Below are 19,836 nucleotides of genomic sequence, written 5' to 3'. Positions count from 1 at the left end.
GGGTCAGACACCATGGTGCCAGCAGCCCAGCGCCCACCGTGGTGCCCATCTGTACCTGGTGAGTGGAGAGGAGCGTAACAGCTGGGCAAGTGCCCTGCAGGACTTGCCCGCCTTCTCCCCATCCTCCAGCGGTTTGTGCTGGGGGACCTTTGGAGGTAGAGGTTGCCTTTGTGCTTAACGGCCCTCAGCAGGGCTCCCCTCAAAGGGAGCCAACATTTTGTTTATGGGGCTTGCTGAGGCCGCCCTTGCCTCTGTTCCCCAAATGAGACATATGAGGGGTGTTTTTTGTTTGTTTTTCGATGAACGGATGGGATGATGTGTATCAAAGTATCTGTCAAACATTACCAAGCCTCCATTGTGCTGGGCCACACTGGCTGAGGGGAATGTCTCGTGATAGCAGGTTTCCCCAGGCTGGTCTGGGGTGACCTGGAATGGTGGCAGCCCTGCCTCTGCCCAGCAGCAGGATACGTGCCCAGGGGTCCCCAGTGCCAGCCGGGGAGCGGGTGCTGCAGTATCCTTCGGGGCTGTGGGGTTGCTGCAGAGGTCGCGGTGACGCCGGCCAGCTTGCATTTACCGGTCTACAGGACGTTCATGCGGCTGTGTGGTCCTCCAGAGCTAAAAGCAGGGATGCCTCACCTCTGCTGTAACGGGGCATTGGCTCACCTCCCCTCCGAAGGCTTTTTGTGGAAGGTGGGTGCCTGACAGGTCTGGTCTGTTGGGTGAACCGACGCAGACGGATGGGTGTTCCGGGCTGCTTCCCGTTGGGCTGTACCTTCTCGCAAAGGCTCCCTGCCGACAGCAGCCACTGAGGGCTGTGCCTGCCTCTTGCCATGGCTGGACCAGGTCTGCTGGGATGAGGCCCTGGCTCTGCAGGACTGTCACGCAGTGCAAGGTAGGGTAGTCGAAAGAGTCCCGTGGTCCATGGGGCTGTTCCAGTTTTCTGGGAGCATCCCTGCTGGTGTGGTGTGGAACTGGGCTGGATTTTCCTCTGCCTCCTCTGCTGGTGGCAGGCTCTTCCACTGCTGGGGAAAGGAGTTCGTTTGCAACAAAACTCTTTGTGCAATGTGCGATTATATTCATGTTGTGATGAATTCAATAGATACCGAAATGTCAGCCAGATTCAAGAGCCGTGACCCTTACACGGCTAAGAAGAACGGCCAGAATTACTGTAGCACTTGTGCATGCGTTAACAGCAACCCTAAGCCCTCCTGCTCCAAGGCGCAAGTGAAGCCCCAGCCCCTTGGGATCAGGAGAAAATGTTTCTGGGGAGCTTCGCCCTGTCTCCTGCGGGATTCCCTGCGTCTGCCTCTGAAGCATTTAGCACTGGCTTTGGGATGTGGGAAGATGGATGATCTGTTCGGTGGGAGCAGAAGTGAGAAGAAGGCTCTTGATGACCGTCCTAGTGACTGAGTGTGATCTCTTCCCAGTATGGTCTCATAATCCCTTGCGAAAGCTTCTCAAGTGCCAACCAAAAGCTGGTTAATTTTATTGTCCCCACTAGTCCCCTTGGCAGGCTGCCCCAGAACCTGACTGCTGTAGTTAGAAAGTTTTTCTAATTTCCAGCTTAAATGGATTCACAGCTAGTTTATATTCTCTTGTGCCTGTGCCAGTGCGGCTTTAGCTGAAGCTGTTCTTCCTCCCTGGTGTTTATTTCCCTGGAGTATAGACTTCACTTTGCTTAACTAACCAAACCAGCCTCCTCAGGCATTGTGAGCTCTCCATAGCTTATAGGCTATCCTACAAGCTTGCTCTTGCTTGCACTTCAAATTAAGCTTTCTTGGCTAGAAATGACCACAGTTCTCTTCCACGGGTGAAGTCCTACCAGCATCTTGCACAGCGACAGTAACGCATACCTATAGCTACTAGAAACGCCTCCCGGATTGCGTGCGCCTTCTCCTCAGTGCCTCGGTAGGTGCTTACAGTTATCGTATGATTCACTGGTGATCCTGAGTCTGTCTTCTTTTCTGCTGCTTATAAGCAAAGAGGCTCCAGCTTACAGCTAAGAAAGTCTTGATTTTAGGTCCTATGTGCCTTTTGCCTTTTACTTTGTGCGACTAACTTTAGTCCCTTTGCTGTTACTGATACCTTTAAGGCCACCTGCGTCCTCCTGTGCGGTACCTTCATCCAATTTGGCAATATGTGCCTGGGTTTTATTTATTTACTCACGTATTTATTTTTTGCAATCTTTGTTCTCCTTTTCTCTTATTAGTAAGGAATGGATATCATGAGGTTAGTATTTCTACTTCCAGCTTAGCTCTGATCATTACGGCAGCAGCAGTTGGAGATAGGTAGTGTCTATTCTATTCCCCTTCCTTTGTATCTCCTTCTTTCCCACCCTAAGTTTGTATTAAGTGCCCTCAGGATTTATAAACAGCCAGATGTGAGGAGATAGTGGAAGTAATAACAACCCAAGTGGAGTTTCCCCATGGGGACATTTTTTGAAGTGTTGTCTTTAAAAAAGAAAATTCCCAGGAGGTAAAAAATATTTACATTTAAGACAGGACTGAAAAATAAAATCAAGTCATTTTTTAGAGTGTTTTGGAAAGTAGAAAAATGTTGCAAAATCCAACAAGTGATTTTAACCTAGACCCTGTATTGAGGTCTATTTTAAATCCTGTTGTTCTCGAACACTGGAGTTGGTGCCATGGGAGTGGCATTTGCCTGTGGGATTTTACACTCTCGCCCCACAGAAGTGCATGTTTGTTTCCCAAACCAACCATTGTGCCCACAGAGAGCTCCATTTCCTGCAACTCGGTCTGTGGTCCCATGAGCTTTGACGTCCCCGTCAAGCCACCAGGTGTCTTCTTCCCCTTCCCACCCTTCCCTGCAGTCTAGCACTGTGCCAGCCTGCTTTCCTCTCTGATTCATAGATTTTTAAAGCCTGAAGGGACAGGTATAACCATGTCGTTTGGCTTCTCAAGTGGCCAAGAACTACCTCACCCCATTCCTGTGCCCACTCTCCAACTTCTCTTTGAGACATCCCATCTAGGTTTGGAGTAGTGAGAGCTGGAAAATCCAGGTATGCTCTAATGACTACGCTCTCCCGTGAAGGTCTGCATCTCATTTCCAGTTCCATCACTAGGTAGCTGCACGTTTTCTGCTAGGTTAAAGAGCCCTCTACCGTCAGAAGCCTCATCCCCATCCTCATCTCATATAGGTAACGCCAGCCGGTGCTCAAGCAGAATGAGCTCAGATACAAGGGTCTTGAGTTCATGTTACCTTGTAGTGCCAGCCAGTGTTTCCAGGCTTCAAGTCATCCTTGTTGCTCCCTTCTTGAGTCCTTCTACTCTTTGGCGTCCTTTTTAGTGTCGTGTACTCAGATTTCACACAATGGGTTCACTACTGCGATATAGGGGAGAAACTTTACCTCCCTTCTTGGTGAACGCAGGCTAACGCATCCAAGTGTAACCCATCTCCACGGATGAAGAATTATGCAAGTACCATTCATTTACTTGGTTATCTCCCAATCCCCCAATTCTTTTTGGAGTCCCTCCAGGGTTTCCAGAAAACAGTCCTCCATCTTGAAAAAGCACAGGATGTTCCTGGATGAATGTCTTTCTGCTTTCACTGCAGCCAAAAATACTTACTGTTTATAAATAAACACCACACCAATAGTTACGGACTGCTCTGCACATCTCATCTTTTTCCATCGTTTATCACTTTCATGCATCTTTGGGTCCTCTGAAAGCTTCATGAGCACTGGTTTAATACCTTCTTTCAGATCATTAATCAAGTTACTAATGAGCATTTGTTTCAGAACAGCATTCTAGTAGAAATAAATAATTTCATATTCTGGGGTCTCTTTTTCCCCTCATTACTTGAAATCTATCAGTGAACTACAATTTATAATATCGGCCCTTTTGTTGTTTTAATAATTTTTTATTTATTTTAAATCAGAGCATAGTCTTGTGTGGCTAAGTAAGATACCTCGTGCTCGTGTAACCTTTAACTTTAGGTTGCTGTAGTGCCTTTGTTAACCCAACCCATGATTTCATCAGAAAATAGTACAGCTGTTGGACAGAAACAATTTTGAGAAAGTGAGATCAAGAACATTTAAAAACCTGATACATCCGTTTTTATTTTTAAATTTAATGTGGTTTCCATCTCTTATCTTGACTTAATGTCAGTTTACCTGGTTTACAGCTGTGGATATCATCTCATTTACTCTTTACAAGTACTGGCACAAGGTTAGCTTTCCCAGGCTCATTGTATTTCCCCAGTATTCTACAACGCTTTAAAAAGTACAGTGAAAGGTGCACAGAGCTTCAGGGCTACTGACAAAAACATTTAAGGACAAAGTTCCCGCTAGCTCTTATTTTCACAATAAATTTTCAAATATGGAAAACTGAATATACAACAAACAAAACCCCTTAAGCTTCTATTCTATTTGTGTGCAGCTAATGCGCTCTCATCCAAGGTTATGCCATCCATCCCTCTACCAGTGTCCCCAGCCTCTCTTCACCTCATTCTGCTCACCCCCCCTTCACCCCTTTTAAACTCGGCAGGCCCCTGTCTCACTCCAGGTGCCCTGCTTGCTCCTTAGCAAGATCCAGAAGTACCACTGGACTGCATTGCCTTGCTGCTTCAACTATTTGAGGGTGACAGCTGTGGGAGGATGATTTTGTCTCCATCGGATGGGTAAGGACGGCTTGGAACCACGCCCTGCGCATCTTAAACAAACACTGTTTGACGTTCATGTTGGGAACATCCAATCCTCTCTTTCTCCATCCTGCTGGAAGAGCTTTTCACAGACGTCTCAGAAATGAAGAGGCTCATCCCAGGCCTTCCCTTTGCCCTGATACAGCAGGTGGGCTACTTTTAACAGGAAACCATTTTCACTTGAAACTGTAACTAATGGGAAAAAAGTAGCCAGACTTAGGTGTGGTCTAAATGCCGAGGTTAGGGTGGCGTAACGGAGGTGGGCTTTCTGATTGCGTGGGTGTTCTTGTTTTAGGCAGCTCAATCAGAGCAGGGCTGCGCACACGGACTCAGGTACCTGCTTACAACTTAGAGCTTCTCTAAAGAAAGCCTGTCTAAAGGAAGTGGAAGAGGAGTAAATCATTGGTTGTGCACGCATACCTTTTTGTTGCCTCCGTGCAGTTCTCTGCATGCTCTTCCTTTGGATTAATAACCTACGTCAGTGATGAGTAAGTGAATTTGCATCAAACTGGGTATCGGTGAAAGGGAGAGCCCCAAGCGCAACTCAGCAAAAGGCCCCCCCTGGGGTACAGATCTGCCCTCTTTCTCCTTGCCTTCACGTTCCTTCAAGCCACCGACGGAAGAGCACCGCCGTGCCCGGATCAGTGCCAGCCTGGAGCAGCTGGGAAGGCTTCTTCAGCAGAACCCTGAGCAGCAGGTGAAGAACGGCCTCCCAGGACCGGAGGAGTCAAGGGAGGTTTACTATCCCCCTTCTTTGGGAAAAGACCTCCTGCTCTCTGAAGTCAGAGGTTAACATTCCACGTCAGCCTCGGGACTAGCGAAGGGGAGACCCTCCCAATACACTCCCTGTACTTACCTTTTGGGATCTCTGAAAGTCTCTTCTGGGTTCCTGTCTCTGCTTCCCAGTCTTAACACAAAGTCCTCCTCTAACTCTAGAGGGCCTCTTTTCCATTTCCTTAGACTTCCAGAGCCTTGTCATGCGTGGAGAAGTCCGAGATCTTGGAAACAACCGTACAGCAGTTATAGCAAGGCTCAAGCAGCCGGGTAAATCACACCCCCACACAGCATGGAGTGCAAGAGCATGCAAGGGTCCCAGGTCCGTGAGCAGGGCAGCACCTAACAGGGCGCAGAGGCTGAACCCAGGTAAAAGCATCTCTTTCTCAGAGAGGCACACCTGCTCAAGTGTCAGCCCAGTTTGTAGGGAGTCACTGTTGCAACAGCTCATGCCACCAACATCCCGGTTACCACATTTCTATCTGTTCTCTGTCAATATTAGGAATTTGATGACCAAGCCGGAATGGATCCTCACACCTTAAGGTCCGAGTTAATCCCCACCACCACCATTGCCCATCTCCCTGTTCTCTTTCTCAGACAACGCCTCAGAGAATGGCCAGGACTTTGCCACCACTGCCTCGACGCTGAAAGCACCTTTCTGAGCTCCTTTGGTTCTTCACTGGGTCACAGCACCCACATCTTGCGCCACGTCGAGGCTACCACTGAGATGAGGGCTGCTGCTGCTGCTCCAGTTCCTTCTCTCAAAGTCTGGCAAACCCAAGATGACTTGTCCACCACTAAACCTCTCCCAAGCCCTGCTTTTTTCTGTGTAGCTCCTCCTTTGGCCTTGCTCTCTTCAGGGTCTGCCTTGACTATGACATCTCCAGAAACTTAGTCCACTCCCAACGGGTCACTGGCTTATCCCCCTCCAACACTTACTTCACCATCTCAAGCGAGGTCCCTCCCTTCACTCTCCCAGATGCCGGAGACCTCTCCAACTGCACCCCGGATGTGGACCCATCACCTGAAGACCAGGACTTCAGGTTTGCTATGGGAGACAACAGCGTGGGGAAGCGGGCACAGGGCCTGCCATCGCCCTGCCCTTCCTTGAAGGGTGGAGCACGTGCAAACTCTGCCCTAAGCTTTCAGGGGCTGGACTCTGCATCGTTTTCAGGGCGAGATAATCAGTCCTCAGCAAGGTGTCTGTCCCTCTGTCTGTGCCCAGATGTACAACATGGGGATAGACGGGCAAGATCCCAGCACACCACTTCCCAATGTAAGTCATGCATCGATTTCCTGCCTTCTGTTCCAAATGAGTTGATGAAAAGGTTTATGTAAGGGTACGTGCCCGAGCAGGAAGCTGGCCCGAGAACCCAGGAGATCTTCCCTAGTCCTGTATTCCTAATGCCTCTCAAGTTTCACCTAATACTGAAGAAGTTAAGAAAAGGTCATTCGTAATAACATCAGCCTCAGTTGCAGAGAAATAATGAGAAAATAATGGAAATATTCCCTAGCCATGCAGGAACCCCAGAGGCCCAATTCAGGGCTGCACAGATGACCAGGCAGCAAGAACGACCAACCAATCTCCCTTGAGTGCACAGCAAAGCTACAGCAATTAAAGGGTATTTTTGCAAACGGTGGGTTCTTGGGTCTTCTTTCACAATTTCCGTGTTGAGCATTCTCTCACTTTGTAACCATATGGGAAGGCTATAAGGCTATTTTCTGTAAGAAAATAAAGCCTTAGAATTAAACACCAAGTTTCTCCTCAGCAATTTCCCAAGGATATGAAAGGATATGAAAGAGGTTACTTAATTCCACAGCAGGTACAATTAGGTTAGCTGAAGGTAAAGATCGATCCAACAATTCTTTACAGTTTGTTTCTTTATTCAGTAAACATCTAGTTACAAGTTTCACAAATTAAAAAAGTGGGGGAGCTGATTGAAGAGGGGTCGGGGGGGGCCCACAGGCTGATCCAGCTTTTGTTCTGCTCCTGCCTTCTCTAACGCACACATCCTTCTGCTTCTCCATAGCTGCACCAAGGAGCAGGAGGGGAATCGAAGCCTCTGTCCCGCTGAGGGGACTGACACGGGGTTCTAGCAGAATTCCCTCATATTTCTTTCACAGGGGACTAAACACAAACTTCAGAACCAGCCCAACCCAGCACAGAAAGAGCGGAAAGGATGGAAGAGGCAAGGTGGCAGCTCCTCATGCCCACCACTACTGGCAGAAAGAACAGAACCAAGGGAGAGCAGAAGGGGAATGGGCATTTAATGCATTCCTTGCACATCAGTGAGATGCCCCATGCCCCACTGCAGCACCCAAATGGGGCAAAAAAGAGCAATGCAGAAGATTAGTTGCTTTGTTTCAATTCTTAAGTGGGAGGGAGGTTAATACTAAATTTGAGGAAGGTCCAAGTGGTGCTTTGAAGGGGCTTCAGAGTTTCACTTTCTGTACCTAGGAGGAAGGGAAACAGAGAACATAAGAGTAGTAAATGGTGACTAGAAAGCAGCACAGAAGACAGATAAAGACATGTTTAAACCTGATGTCCAGACATCAAAAAAAAGGAAAAAAGTCCCTTTTCAAGAACTAGATCACATCCTAGTGAAGCCTATTGAAAACACGGGAGAGCAGACACCAGCGCGCACTTACTTTTCAAACTGGATTGACAGCAAATGGTCTCCAATTTCTATACAATCACAGTATAAACACTCTACAGATTGCGATTCTACATCGCTTCATACCATTTCAACCATCAGTTAAGGCTGACACCACACTTTTTGTTGATGACAAAGCTAACTTAAACAGCTTCCACCTTCCCATTCCGAATAGTATTTTCTCAAAATTCACATCTTCCCCTGCTCTCTAGATTAAGCGGGAAAACCCATTTCCAACCAACACTTCAAAACAATATAAGATTGGGGCAGTGAAAAAAAAAGTTATATGGCTAAGAGGCAACTACGTAGTAGAAGGTGAGGAAAAAAGCTTGTTAAGACTTACAAGAGCGTGTAGGTAGATTTGGGGGTGGCCACGCTGCACCCCCCACAAGGTCTGCTCTGGGTTCACCAGTCATACCGACGGGACTGTCTGGAGGGAGAATCCTCAGGGCCCTGGATCGCAAGACGAGTCCCTTCAGCCCGACGGCCACCACTGCCTTCATGACGTCGGTAATCCAGCCCCCGCTGCGGCCGGTAACGGGATGTCTCTCGCCTCCACTCATCATCAAATGCGGCTGCATCACCTATGTAAGGAAAGAACACGCTCGGACGGGGAGGAGGTGGGGAAGCGGCACCTGGGTTTGCTGGGAGGAGGACATGGACAGTACTCACTTTCATCCATGTTGATGTAGTCCTGCCTCTCCTCCTGGTCACCCGTGCGATGGTTCCGGGACCGCTGCATGATGTGGGCCCGCTCCCTGATGTGGTGTCCAATCGACATTTGTTCCAAGCCACTGTCTGAGTCCCTTACGGTCCGTCTAGTCTCACGGATCTGGGGGCAGATTCCCGTGTAGGATCAACATTTTAATTCATTCCCCCAGCCCCATAAGGCACCCTGATTCCTGCCTGCAGTATTTCAGTCACGTTGCACTGCCACCACTCCCAGGATGTCAGACACAACATAATGAAGAGGGAAGAATGGATTCCCCCCTGCCAGCACTTCCCATCCCCTCCCAGTGGCCCTCAGCATGGTTCAGTGAGTCACAACGTGCTCCTCGAACTGCAACTGACTGCAAAGCAGAAGTGCTGTGGGTGGCCAGCACTGAGCCACCAAATGAAGTCTAGCCACCCACAGCAAAACCAGCAGCCTCGTGCTGGGAAGACGCACTGCAGCCTCCTCCTTACCCCGCCAGGTGCTGAACGCATCTCTGAGGTCTCTTGATAGACTTTGGGCCCATCACCCAGGTTGGAATAGGAGATGACAGTTGAGGAGGTAAATGTCTGGCAGTTAGCACCACTTGTCATATGCTCCTGCAAGAAGAAATGGGGAATGGTATAAAGAAGGAATGGGAGGAAAGAAGAGATGGCAGCTAATTCTCTCTCTATACAACGAAGCAGGAAGAAATTACAGTAGGAAGAATACAATCCCCATGGGTCCATCTTTCTGGAGAATACATCTTCCTGTCAAATTATTTCTTGTTTCTTGCTAAACAAGTCTACCCCCACACTTCCTTCCTCACCCATCTCTCCTCCGTGCACTTAGAGGGTACGTCTCAGGAACAAGCTCTCTATCACTGAATCCTGTCATGAAGCAAGGCTTACAGCCTCTGCCACCTTGGCAGCTTGAGAACAGCCCATACCAAAGCAGCACAGTAAGATGGGAGACATTAGAGGGGACGGCAGGAGCACCCTCAATACAGACTGGTTTATGGAGGGTTCTTACCATGTTTCCAATCATGTCATTCATCATCCCAAACATATCTATAAAGCCACCTGCCTGATAAAAAGGAAAAGAGAACACAAGAATAGTCAGTTGGGAAAGATACAGGAGGAAAGAACAACAAACTATCTGCAAGGGACAAAAAACTGCTGCCTAAGAAGAAAAACCTTGTTCTTTTCCCTTTCTTTCAGTAGTGCAGAAAGGATTTGGGGTTGCTGTTCTCTCCGTTCTCTCAGGTTGCATTGCCCAAGTGTTCTGGCTCTCCAGATCTCTGGATACAGCAAAGGTTGTTCTTTTAGTTTGGGTCTGACTCCCGATGCACTGGGGTTTGTGAGTCTGGGCACTCAGTAAAGCTAAGAGAAGAAATCTCAGGATGTGCACTAACAGTGATCTTAACCATAAGACAGTCATCCTCGATGATGTTTTCACCTCATCACTGCCAACTTTTAATTTAAATCACAAGGAGGTTTCCATTGATTGTATTCTTTCTAACATAGTAACAGGTTGTCTTATTTTCCCTACAAGCACCTGACTTTTTAATCTTGTAAACCTAAAGGCTGCAATAATATACTGGGCCAGCAGGTCTCACAGGTTAATTGTGCAATATGTAAACAAAATTACTATGTCAGTTTAAACTTGCTGATTTTTTTGTTTCCTCAAGTAGCCTCTTGTTCTCATTTCCATCAGAGCAGTACTCACTGTTGTTATCCTTTGAAGTCTATCTGTTTGTATTCTTATTAATCCTTCTCTGAGCTACAACAATTCCAGGACGCTTAGTCTCTCTCACTGAGGCAATCCTGCAGAGCAAGGCAGCTAAAGTTGCTGGATCTGGAATAACCTATTTCCACTGTATTATTTCAGTAGATGTCGGAGATCAGCACACTCCAAACACGGTGTTCTGACATACACACAGCCATTCTCATTCCAGTCCTGTTCACCTGAAGTATTCTGTTGGCTTTTCCATCCGCCACCATTGGCAAAGCAGATTCAACAGTCACCTCTGCCTACTGATGGCTAGGTCTTTTCCTTGCGTTGTCACAGTCCCTCCATTACCTCCAAACAGATCCGCAACTTCTTTTCAGACATATGAGGTTATTACGAGACTAACTGCTCTTCCTGGATATTAAGTGTCCCAATTCCTATGAAATATTGTGCTGTAACAGCTTTAGGGCTCTTCTCTGGTCAAGGTGCATATACAACCTCCCCATATAAACAGAGTTAGAATCTCTTCTCTAAAACAGCTCACAGACCACATTAAAACATTAGAGGAGAAACAAGGGAAAGGCCTGAAGTCATATAGCAAGTCAATGAGAGAGGTCCAGGAGAAACCAGCTGCCCCCAGTTTCAGTTCAACACCCTCTTCCGTATTCCGTTTACTATAAATCTAGAGTTCATTCTGGTCTCTTGACACCTTCCCACCCTTGCTACCCGTTAGAATAGGTGGTCTTGCTCACAGATGGCTACATTTTAGCACCAGTTGCACAGAGCGCTAAAGAATCTCAGTACGGAGCCGCTATTTGGAAAGCCTCTAATTTGACCCAGAAAAACAGAGCACTTACCATGCCGAGCATCCCAAAGGGTGAAACAGCTCCTGCCTGCCAGGACAACAGAAAACAGAACAGAGAATGACCTTGCAACAGCCAAACACTAGATCCTCCTCAGAACACCCTCATCCTCCTCAGAAACAGAACTGGGAATACTCAGGACCAACAAACAGTTCAAGAAAGTGCCCCACAGACTCATGGCAGTTCAAACCATACCACCCCTAACAAACCACCAAACATGATGGTGATGCTCCTGAATTTCTCCCAATTACATTGATTTATGGCCCTGAGAAATAACACATATTTCTTCCCTTCCTCCCGTTCAACCTAGAACGCAGTTGCGTTCAATATATTAATGCACATGGAGTAAAGAAAAGGACAAGAACGCCACTGTTTTAAAGATTAATTCTGCGCCAACCATCCATGTGAAGGTGAGGGGCATGCCCAACCCAATGACGGTGGAAGACAGAAGCTAACAGGCAGTTTAAGAAATCCTATCCTGTACTCAGCCCCTCTTTTACCTGCATCCTACGGCCAGCCTGGCGAGCCCCAGGTGTGGTCCCATCAGTGATGCCAAGGAGCGGGCCGAACCCGAAACTTCCAGAAAGCATGCGGTTCATGTGTTGCCGGTGGATGGCAAAAGGGTCCCTTTCGGAAAGGTTGAGAGAACAATGGTCAGGAAGGTATGACAGAAGACAAAGCCCCGCATAAGCCACCCATTCTGACTTTGAGTTTCTCTTATGTAACTGTACATTCCATTCCAAGCTGAAAATCCAGAATCCCAAAAACTCGGTGTTGCTTATGGTGATCCTTGGGGCTGGAAGGGACCTCTGGATCCCATCTTATTTCTTGTACTTGAAAGTATTCCACCACAGAATCCCTCTCAGGTACTAACCGATGTCTGTTCAGAAGTAGTTCAATGTTCTGCTCCCACTAACGCTTCAGGGCCAAGCATGGCCAAGGCCATTCCAGAACCTCACTGCCCTAACAGATGAAAGCCACTTCTCAGATATGCGGTCCAGGTCCCGCCATCACTTCATACTCATTCCCTCTTATACTATCAAAACCCTTTACGTTAACAGCTCTGCTAAACAATCAAACCCTTCCAGAAGAGCAGTTCTTCATTTTGCAGAGAGGTGCACAAAGACCCTCCTGGCTGCAAAGAGGGTCCTATAAGCTCCTATGCTTAATGGGACCAGAGAGCACGCACTCCTAATTATTGCCCTCTCACCCCTTCACGTGCACACGCACAAACACACTCAAATGCAAGACTGAAACCTCCAGAATGGATTGTATGGCCTGACAGTGTGCGACATCGCTCTGCCCCAAGTAATCTTCATCTGCTATTTTCCTGCAATGTTACGTGTACACCTGTCGAGAGGCTGAGACCACATACAGCTTCTGCAAATTAGAGAGGGAAAGGGAACAATAACTGGGGTCCCTAACTGGTTTTCCTTTCTTTCCTTCTTTTGCAGCCTCCACTTTGATGGCTGCATGCATTCACACACACTGGAGGAGCAAGGAGAGAAAAAGAATAGGGACAAATGGTCACAGAATACAGTGGCCAAAGTAAAAAAAAGAGTCCAGGAAATACCATAGCATTTCTCTGTACATCTTATAGTCTGCACTTATTCCTCCTGAGCGTGAATAACCTCAACAGCATATAATATTCCTGAGATCACAAAAGCACCTACTACAAACCAATACTTTTCTGTCTCTACTGGAAATGCTGCCCATAATAAAAGCTAGACTCATACCTGCCACATCAATGAGAACACACAGTCATTCTGTGACTACTGGGACATCAAGGTCTCCTCTCCTGCTAATTTGTTTACAGCTGATAAAATTCTTGCTTATTACCAGTTTTACAAACAAAAAATGGACTTTATTCTTCTACATAAATTAATTCCACCAGATTTCTAGTAATGCCATGCTTAACATAATCAAATTCTTACTTTATTACAGTCTAGTCCTTATCCACTTTGGCAAGGACTGCCAACTTAGCTTCACTGCCAAAATTTACCAATAGCATCCAATTTCTGGACTGTGGACAGAAACAAAAACATTCAGTAAAAGGAATCCCAGGCAGAGTTCTTGGGACCTTTGTTAGATTTCAAGACTCGCCTTTCAAAACTACTTGTCTTCTCTTTATTTAGTTCCTTACAACTTAACAACTGCTTTAGCCGTCTTCTCCAGCTCCGTTAATGATTTCCTGTGCAGAACAGCAACAAACACTGGACGGAAGAGTAGATTTTATCTATCTGAACTGAAATCCTACTTTGCATAAGAAAAAAAAAAAATCCTTGTGCAAAGAAAAAGATTAGGTATTCCAGCCCTCTCTTCCTTAGACAGTTGCAATGCCTTTTGGCCTACTTTATTTAATTATGCTTTCCTCCAAGACCATGCTCTAATATTACAGAAATCAGACCAACACGAACCAGGTTATTCCCTGTGCTGCTCCTTAAGAGAATGTTTGTATTTTTCTCCAGACAGCTGCTGCGCTGCAGTATTTCCCGCAGCCCAGAAGGCCCCCTGCCCGCCTATTCGGAGGCGAGGGTAGGGCACACCTGGCCCCCGCCAGCCCCCCGAGGGATACCCAGCTCGACTCACATGGCAAACATGGGGTCCTCCGGCTCGCCATCCCTCATTAGCCGGAACATGCTTCCCTCGGTCGGGGGCGGCCTCTGCGGAGGGGAGGGGGGGGGGGGTGAGGACGGCAGAGGGCGGGGAGGGGACGAGCACCGGAACCGGCCCCCCCGCCCCGCGCCTCCTGCATCGCCCCATCCCGGGCAGCTGACGGCAGCGCACCCCCCGCCCGCGGAGCTCTAGGCCGCGACCCCCCGCCGCGGCCCTCCCGGCACCGGGCCCGGGCTCGGGCCCCGCCCCCGGCCCCGGCCCCGCCCGCCGCGCCCCTGCCCCTTCCCCTGCCTGCCGCCGCGTCGGTGGGTGCCGAGCGGCGGGCGCAGCCCTTCCCCTTCGGCGGCAACAGGACGCCTGCGGGCCGCTCACGCCTCCGCTCCCATCGCGGCCTAGGACCGCGCTCGCCGCTGCCGCCCCGCCCGCGCCAGCCGGCTGGCCCCGCGCATGCGCGCCCGCCCCGGCCCGGGCGGCGACGCGCTTACCGGGGTAAAGCGGGGGGGGCGGGGGGGCAAGGGGGGCCCCGCCCCTCGCCTCGCGCCGATGTCGCCGCGCGCGCGCGCCCCGAAGCTCGGCCAAGCCCGAAGGGCTGCTCGGCAGAGCGCCCCCTGGCGCCCCTCGCGGCACGGCGGGGACGCCCGGGGGCCGCCACCCCGCACCCCCAGGCCGGCCTGCGCGCCCCGAGGGCAGCCCCGCAGCCCCTTGCGGCCGCGCCTCTGCCAGCGGGGCGCCCCGCGCCCGCCTCCGCAGGGCCGGCCGGAGGAGGACGCCCCGGGCCTGAGGGGTCGTAGGCCGAACGTCGGTGCGGCGGCTTCCTCAGCCTGCCTTACCGTCTGGGAGGCCTCGGCGGGCAGCGGAGCGGCGCAGTGCCGCCACCGCCACCCGGCCCGGCGCACGGCACTGCCTGGTGGGAGCGGGAGCGAGCTGCAGCTGGCAGCAAGTGAAAACATGCCCAGACACAGCGGGCCATTGTTCCTCGGGCAGAGGCAATGGCGGACGGGCACCGGGGGTGTTGCTCATGTCCTGCCTCGGTAAGAGGGGGGGCGGCTGATGGGCAAGGCGAGCACTGGAAGGATCAGAAGGAGAGGGAGCACAGTCACGGGCGCCTCTGCCATGCTCACCAGCCAGGGGACACCACAGAGGAGATGGAGGTTGCCACCTGGCAGCTCACAATAACAAGAAGCCCAGCGGCCGGTGACCAGCGGGGACAGCGGTCAGCCCGGGCTGCCTGCGCAGCGTGGCCACGTCGGGGGCAACTGACAAACCTGCTTGCCTGTGCCCACAGCACGGACAGCGTACGCACGCCAGTGCGCTGCCCGGCAGAAACGGGGAGGGTACTTTGTAAGCCAGCTGAGGGCCGTCGGGCAGTCACGGGGAGCCACAGACGGAGCACAGGTACTCGGTGCGTGCAGCCAGAGCGGTGGCGGGGAACCTCCAGTCACCATCCCTGGGGAGTGTTGGTTGCCTTCAGCTGCCGCCTGCTCCAGTGGACTGGAAGGAAGAGAGCGGACTGACTCATTCCAGCTTGAGACCAGCACAGGCTTCCGCGGTTGTTTTTGTTGACTGTTGCATCCTTCCCGCTGTGTGCAGGAGCCAGACTAAACCCATGCCAAAGACTGAAGATACCAAGTTCCAACATGTGGTTGAGAAATTGAACTCCTGGGTTGTGGCAGGAGCCATGTCCTTGGATTTCGGAGTCTGACAGAGGAAAATGACCCGGTAGCATGCTTACATGGTGGAATGCATAGGGGACTTGGCAATTCTTCTTGCTACAGCGGGCCTCAAAACTGCTTGGGTGTCCAGAAAGGGTAGAAGACCTCTCACTGGAGGCCTGTGCCTCTGCGTTTTCAGAAGACTCTTCAGATGTCCCCCATTGTATCTAGTAAGTGCATTCTTAAGAGGATGACGCTAACGTCCACAACATGGAAGCTGTGGGTAGCACAGTGGTGCAGGATCGTGAGGTGGAGACAGATCCTATGGGCAGGGCACGGGCTGAGCAGTGACAGGCCTCTTGGGCAGCGCTCCTTAGGGAGCCTGTTCGTAGGTGAACTGCTGAAACACTCTCCTGTCACCAGCTCAGAGCTGATCTGTGAACAGTGAAGTTCATACAGAGCCTCTGCTAACGCTGCCTCAGCCTCTTCTTCTGCAACTCTGAATCATCCTTCAGAGACCTCCAGTCTGGAAAGCGTTTCCTGTTTGGTCTGTTTTCCTTCTGCTCTGAGGCTCTCCTGGTGTTTGATTAGACTGTGGAGCTGACCTCAAGTGGCAGGATTCAAAGGCAGGTAAAGAGGTTCTTGGGCAAAAACTTAAGCAGCTTTGTTGTTTTTTGTTTTTTTTTTTCTTTTTGTCCCCAGATCTGGGATAAAATGACTTGCTGTCCCCCAGATACCAGTGATCCTCCCACTCCTGGAACGTCCTAGAGATGGTAGGACTCCCTCAGTTTTTTTCCAAATACTAAGTCAGACATTGCTGCCTTCCAAACTCAGAGATAGGGAAGGAATAGAATGGAGTTTGGAACAAATACTGCTTTGCAGATCCTTTTTCTGTCCCTAATGCTGCTCCTCTGCAAGTGGCCTGCGACCCAAAGGGCTGAGTTTATGAGACAGGGGGCTGAGGCTGAGAGTCAGACCAGGTATTTCTGTAGCCTTACAGGCAGTGCTCACACGCGATGAACCCATGTTACCAAAGGCTACATTACCAGTGATACTACCACGTCAGCAAATCTTGAGGGAATCTGGTGGTGGCTAACGCTGGGTGAAACCCTGGAAGGAGGAATTGGAAACGCAACCATTTTCTGGAATGTGGACAAGCCCAGAGTTCTAAGAAATGCAGGTGTATTCCTACGCTATTTGTAGGAGAGGTTTCTGTATAGTACTTACCACATTACGTCTAACGTGCACCAAGGGGATGGCCATTTGCTAGGTTAGAATAATAAAGGACGTGAGGGTGTGAATGAAAAGCAAGACATCTTGCTCCTCTCATATTCTCTATTTAGGCTGCTTCTGTTGGCTGTTAACGATGTCTCTCCATTTCCTTCCTTTCTTTTTTTTTAAGCTGCCCAGGTTGTGCTGGAGGCGGTGGAGGATGGGGGAAGGGGAGGAAGAAGGAGCTCAGCAGGGAGCCGGGAGGAGGTGAGTGAAGGGCAAAATGGAAGAGGGATGAATGGCGCCGCTGCCCTCAACTCCACCTTCTTCCGCCTACTGCTGGCTGCTGCCAGGCAGCCTCCCCGCCCCCCCCCCCGGCATCCCACCGCCCTCGGCGGCACAGCCAGCCAGAGGGGCAGCCACAGCGGAAGCATTTAAAAGCAAACCGAGCATCACGTGGTGAAGGTAAATAAACAGTACGCTGAAAAATCATGCCTTGTTACCTGCCACTTCCAGGGACCGATCATTTTGGCCAGGAAGACAGACACAGCGTCTTAATGTGTCCAAATGTTCCAAGGCCCCTGTGGACACCTGTAAGACAAAGAAATCCTCGTTATCAGAAGTCCGAGCTACCCACAGCCATTTCCTCATTGGTTCCCTTCATCTGTGCCTCTTACGTAATCCTCACCCAACAACTAACTCTGACCTCAGATGAAGGGCACCCTGAGTGAAGGACAGCTCTGATTTGATCCTCAAATGTGACAATTCATATTTGGGATGCTAGAGCCGGCTCATGGTGGCTGCAGCTTGTGTTGCATGGCAGTGATTACTTTCAGAATAGTTTGCTCATGTTAAGAATGTGTCTGTCACACTGAGTGAGAACCACGTCCTCCATCTGTGCTGTGTTAGCACAGAGAGGTTCAAAAAAATCACGATTCAAAACCTTCCTGCCCTTTCCAATCTTCTGACAGGCTGTGTCACTCCTCGTCGCTCCCTTCTACTCCTCTCGCTTCCTCTCATCGTGTTGCCTACCCTGATTCCCAGCTCTCCGCAGTGCTTATTTAAATGTGTTGCCCCTCAGGAAGCCATTTCTCAATGCAAAGTTGGCTGGTGGTTGAATTCTTGGGTATTTCCTCTTGACTTCAGGATACAGCATCATGAAAGAAGAACAAAACTGATTATCTGCCTGGATTTTTGATGGACACAGGACAGAAAGGTGAACAATGTGGATTAAATACATAAATGCATTCAAACACATTCTCTCGGCACATTGAGATTTTGCTAGTTTCACTGTAAGTAAAAGGACAGATACTCTCTGTGTCTGAATTTATGTAAATCTAAGAAAAGTTAATGCAAATATACAACCTTCTGCTCATTTGTTGTTCAGCAAACAGTTTGGAAGAGTTTTGGAACCACTTATGAGTTAGCTCACAAAATAAAATTCTTGAAATACCCAGTATTGTGTTTTGCTGTTGCTCAGAAAATGGCTTAGAGTTAGTTCAGCCTTCAACATAAACAACAAAGTACCCGCCTCCCCCCCAACAGAATACAGTGACAAGACTGGCAAGGTATTACACAAAATGCATAAATACTTGCTTCTAGGTGCATGCACCCTGCATATGCTAGAAGCAGAAAAATACACACCACGCATGAAAGCCCAGACACATATGCAAGCACATGCTCACATATGAAGACACACACATGCGAGCTTAACAACGCCTCAGTAGAAAAGTACCATATTTTCTATACTCACAAAAGTAAATGCATGTAACAGAGAGAAAATATCACCACTGTACACAAGTAGGTATGTACTGCATCTAAACACATGCACACACCTGCATAAACACAAAGCACAAACAGCGTACAGCACAAAAATTGTAACTTATTGTACAGAGAAAATTACATTCATATTGTTCTCTGGGCTGTAGACAGACACGCATATTGTCTATGTTCCCGAACAATGGTATATCATGCAACTTCTACACCTCCCTCATTTTGTCTAAGGACATAAGACTCTGAAAAGGATGGAATATATTCTGCTGAGTTGGCAAAGCAACTCGAGGCAGATTACAGAACATACTGAAAAGGGACTCGCATCTGCAGACCGCACAATGAGTATACTCGCATTTGCAACAAAGAGAAAAACACAGATGGGAGAGGGGAGCAGAGAAAAGCTGCAAATCGATCTGGCACATGAAATGCAGAGCAGCACAAATCAGATGGACGAGCACAAGACACAGGGAAGAGTTAGGTGAGACCGATGCCCTCGGGCCTTGAGTGGAGCAGCTGCATGCTAGAAGCCAAGGGAATCCATTGTGAGGATCTGAAAGGCAAGAAGAGTTGGGATGCAGAAGTAGGCACATCACAAGGTGCGAGTAAGAGTTTCACAGAGGATTTAGAGGGAAAAACATACTTGATGCAGGCACGCAGGGCAAAATGGGACATGTGGAAAGTGAAGGAGGGGATGCGAAATTAATTTTGTACATGGAATGAAGGATGTTGCAAAGGGAAGCCAGGGAGAAGGCCACAGGAAAAATGCTGCCAAGGATACAGGTATGAGGCAAAAGTTGAGAAGGAACAGATGAGGTAAAAATTGCAGAGAGGGTAAAGTGGGGCACGTAGAAGCGAAAACGTGAGGCTGCACACTGCAAGTGCTGGGGGAAGGGAGCGGTCACAGGTGGCACACCAGTTTGTAGAGCTGACCAAGTGGCCCCATCCCACAGGCTGTTGGGAACAGGCTTCCCTTACACAAACAGGTGTTTGTCTATTTGCATCTCTGGGTGTGCTGTGTCAACAATGCACTTTGGGCACAGCGACAGCACTGAATATAATCCTTGCTTTCTCCCCTCTAGGATGTTGTGTCAAGGCCTGTTTGTGCATTAATGTGAAAATGTCTCTGGCAAGGGATGCATGTTGGTGTAGTTTTGCATTTTCAGTAGCTGAGCGTGTGAAGGAAAGGATGAAAAACCTGGATTGGTGAAGAG

At 49.4% G+C, this 19,836-nt stretch overlaps 1 protein-coding gene and 1 long non-coding RNA gene across 6 annotated transcripts; one reads left to right on the top strand and one right to left on the bottom strand.

Moving 5' to 3' along the window:
- Positions 1-7,296: 7,296 nt before the first annotated feature.
- Positions 7,297-18,682, bottom strand: MLF2 (myeloid leukemia factor 2). Of its 5 annotated transcripts, XM_075164812.1 has the most exons (11): positions 18,606-18,682; positions 17,885-17,992; positions 17,356-17,443; positions 13,962-14,035; positions 11,873-11,999; positions 11,367-11,402; positions 9,811-9,864; positions 9,273-9,398; positions 8,760-8,919; positions 8,431-8,671; positions 7,297-7,887 (listed from the first exon to the last, which is right to left on the bottom strand). In XM_075164812.1, exons 3-10 carry the CDS (start codon positions 17,377-17,379, stop codon positions 8,493-8,495), a joined length of 780 nt encoding a protein of 259 aa, XP_075020913.1. In that variant the 5' UTR covers positions 17,380-17,443; positions 17,885-17,992; positions 18,606-18,682; the 3' UTR covers positions 7,297-7,887; positions 8,431-8,492. The 5 variants fall into 5 exon arrangements, with proteins under 5 accessions (XP_075020913.1, XP_075020906.1, XP_075020929.1 ...); XM_075164805.1 differs by lacking the exon at positions 18,606-18,682 and having other exon boundaries at positions 17,885-18,163; XM_075164828.1 differs by lacking the exons at positions 9,811-9,864; positions 18,606-18,682 and having other exon boundaries at positions 17,885-18,163.
- Positions 14,506-18,308, top strand: LOC142088965 (uncharacterized). Its single transcript, XR_012676070.1, has 2 exons — positions 14,506-15,870; positions 16,343-18,308. It is a non-coding gene; the product is annotated as an uncharacterized LOC142088965 (long non-coding RNA).
- Positions 18,683-19,836: the final 1,154 nt, after the last annotated feature.

The sequence above is a fragment of the Calonectris borealis genome, chromosome 1 (genome assembly GCF_964195595.1).
Source record: "Calonectris borealis chromosome 1, bCalBor7.hap1.2, whole genome shotgun sequence".
In the NCBI taxonomy this organism is placed as follows: domain Eukaryota; kingdom Metazoa; phylum Chordata; class Aves; order Procellariiformes; family Procellariidae; genus Calonectris; species Calonectris borealis.
The sequence above is the reverse complement of the archived record's forward strand: the minus strand, read 5'-3'. Positions and strand labels throughout refer to the sequence as shown.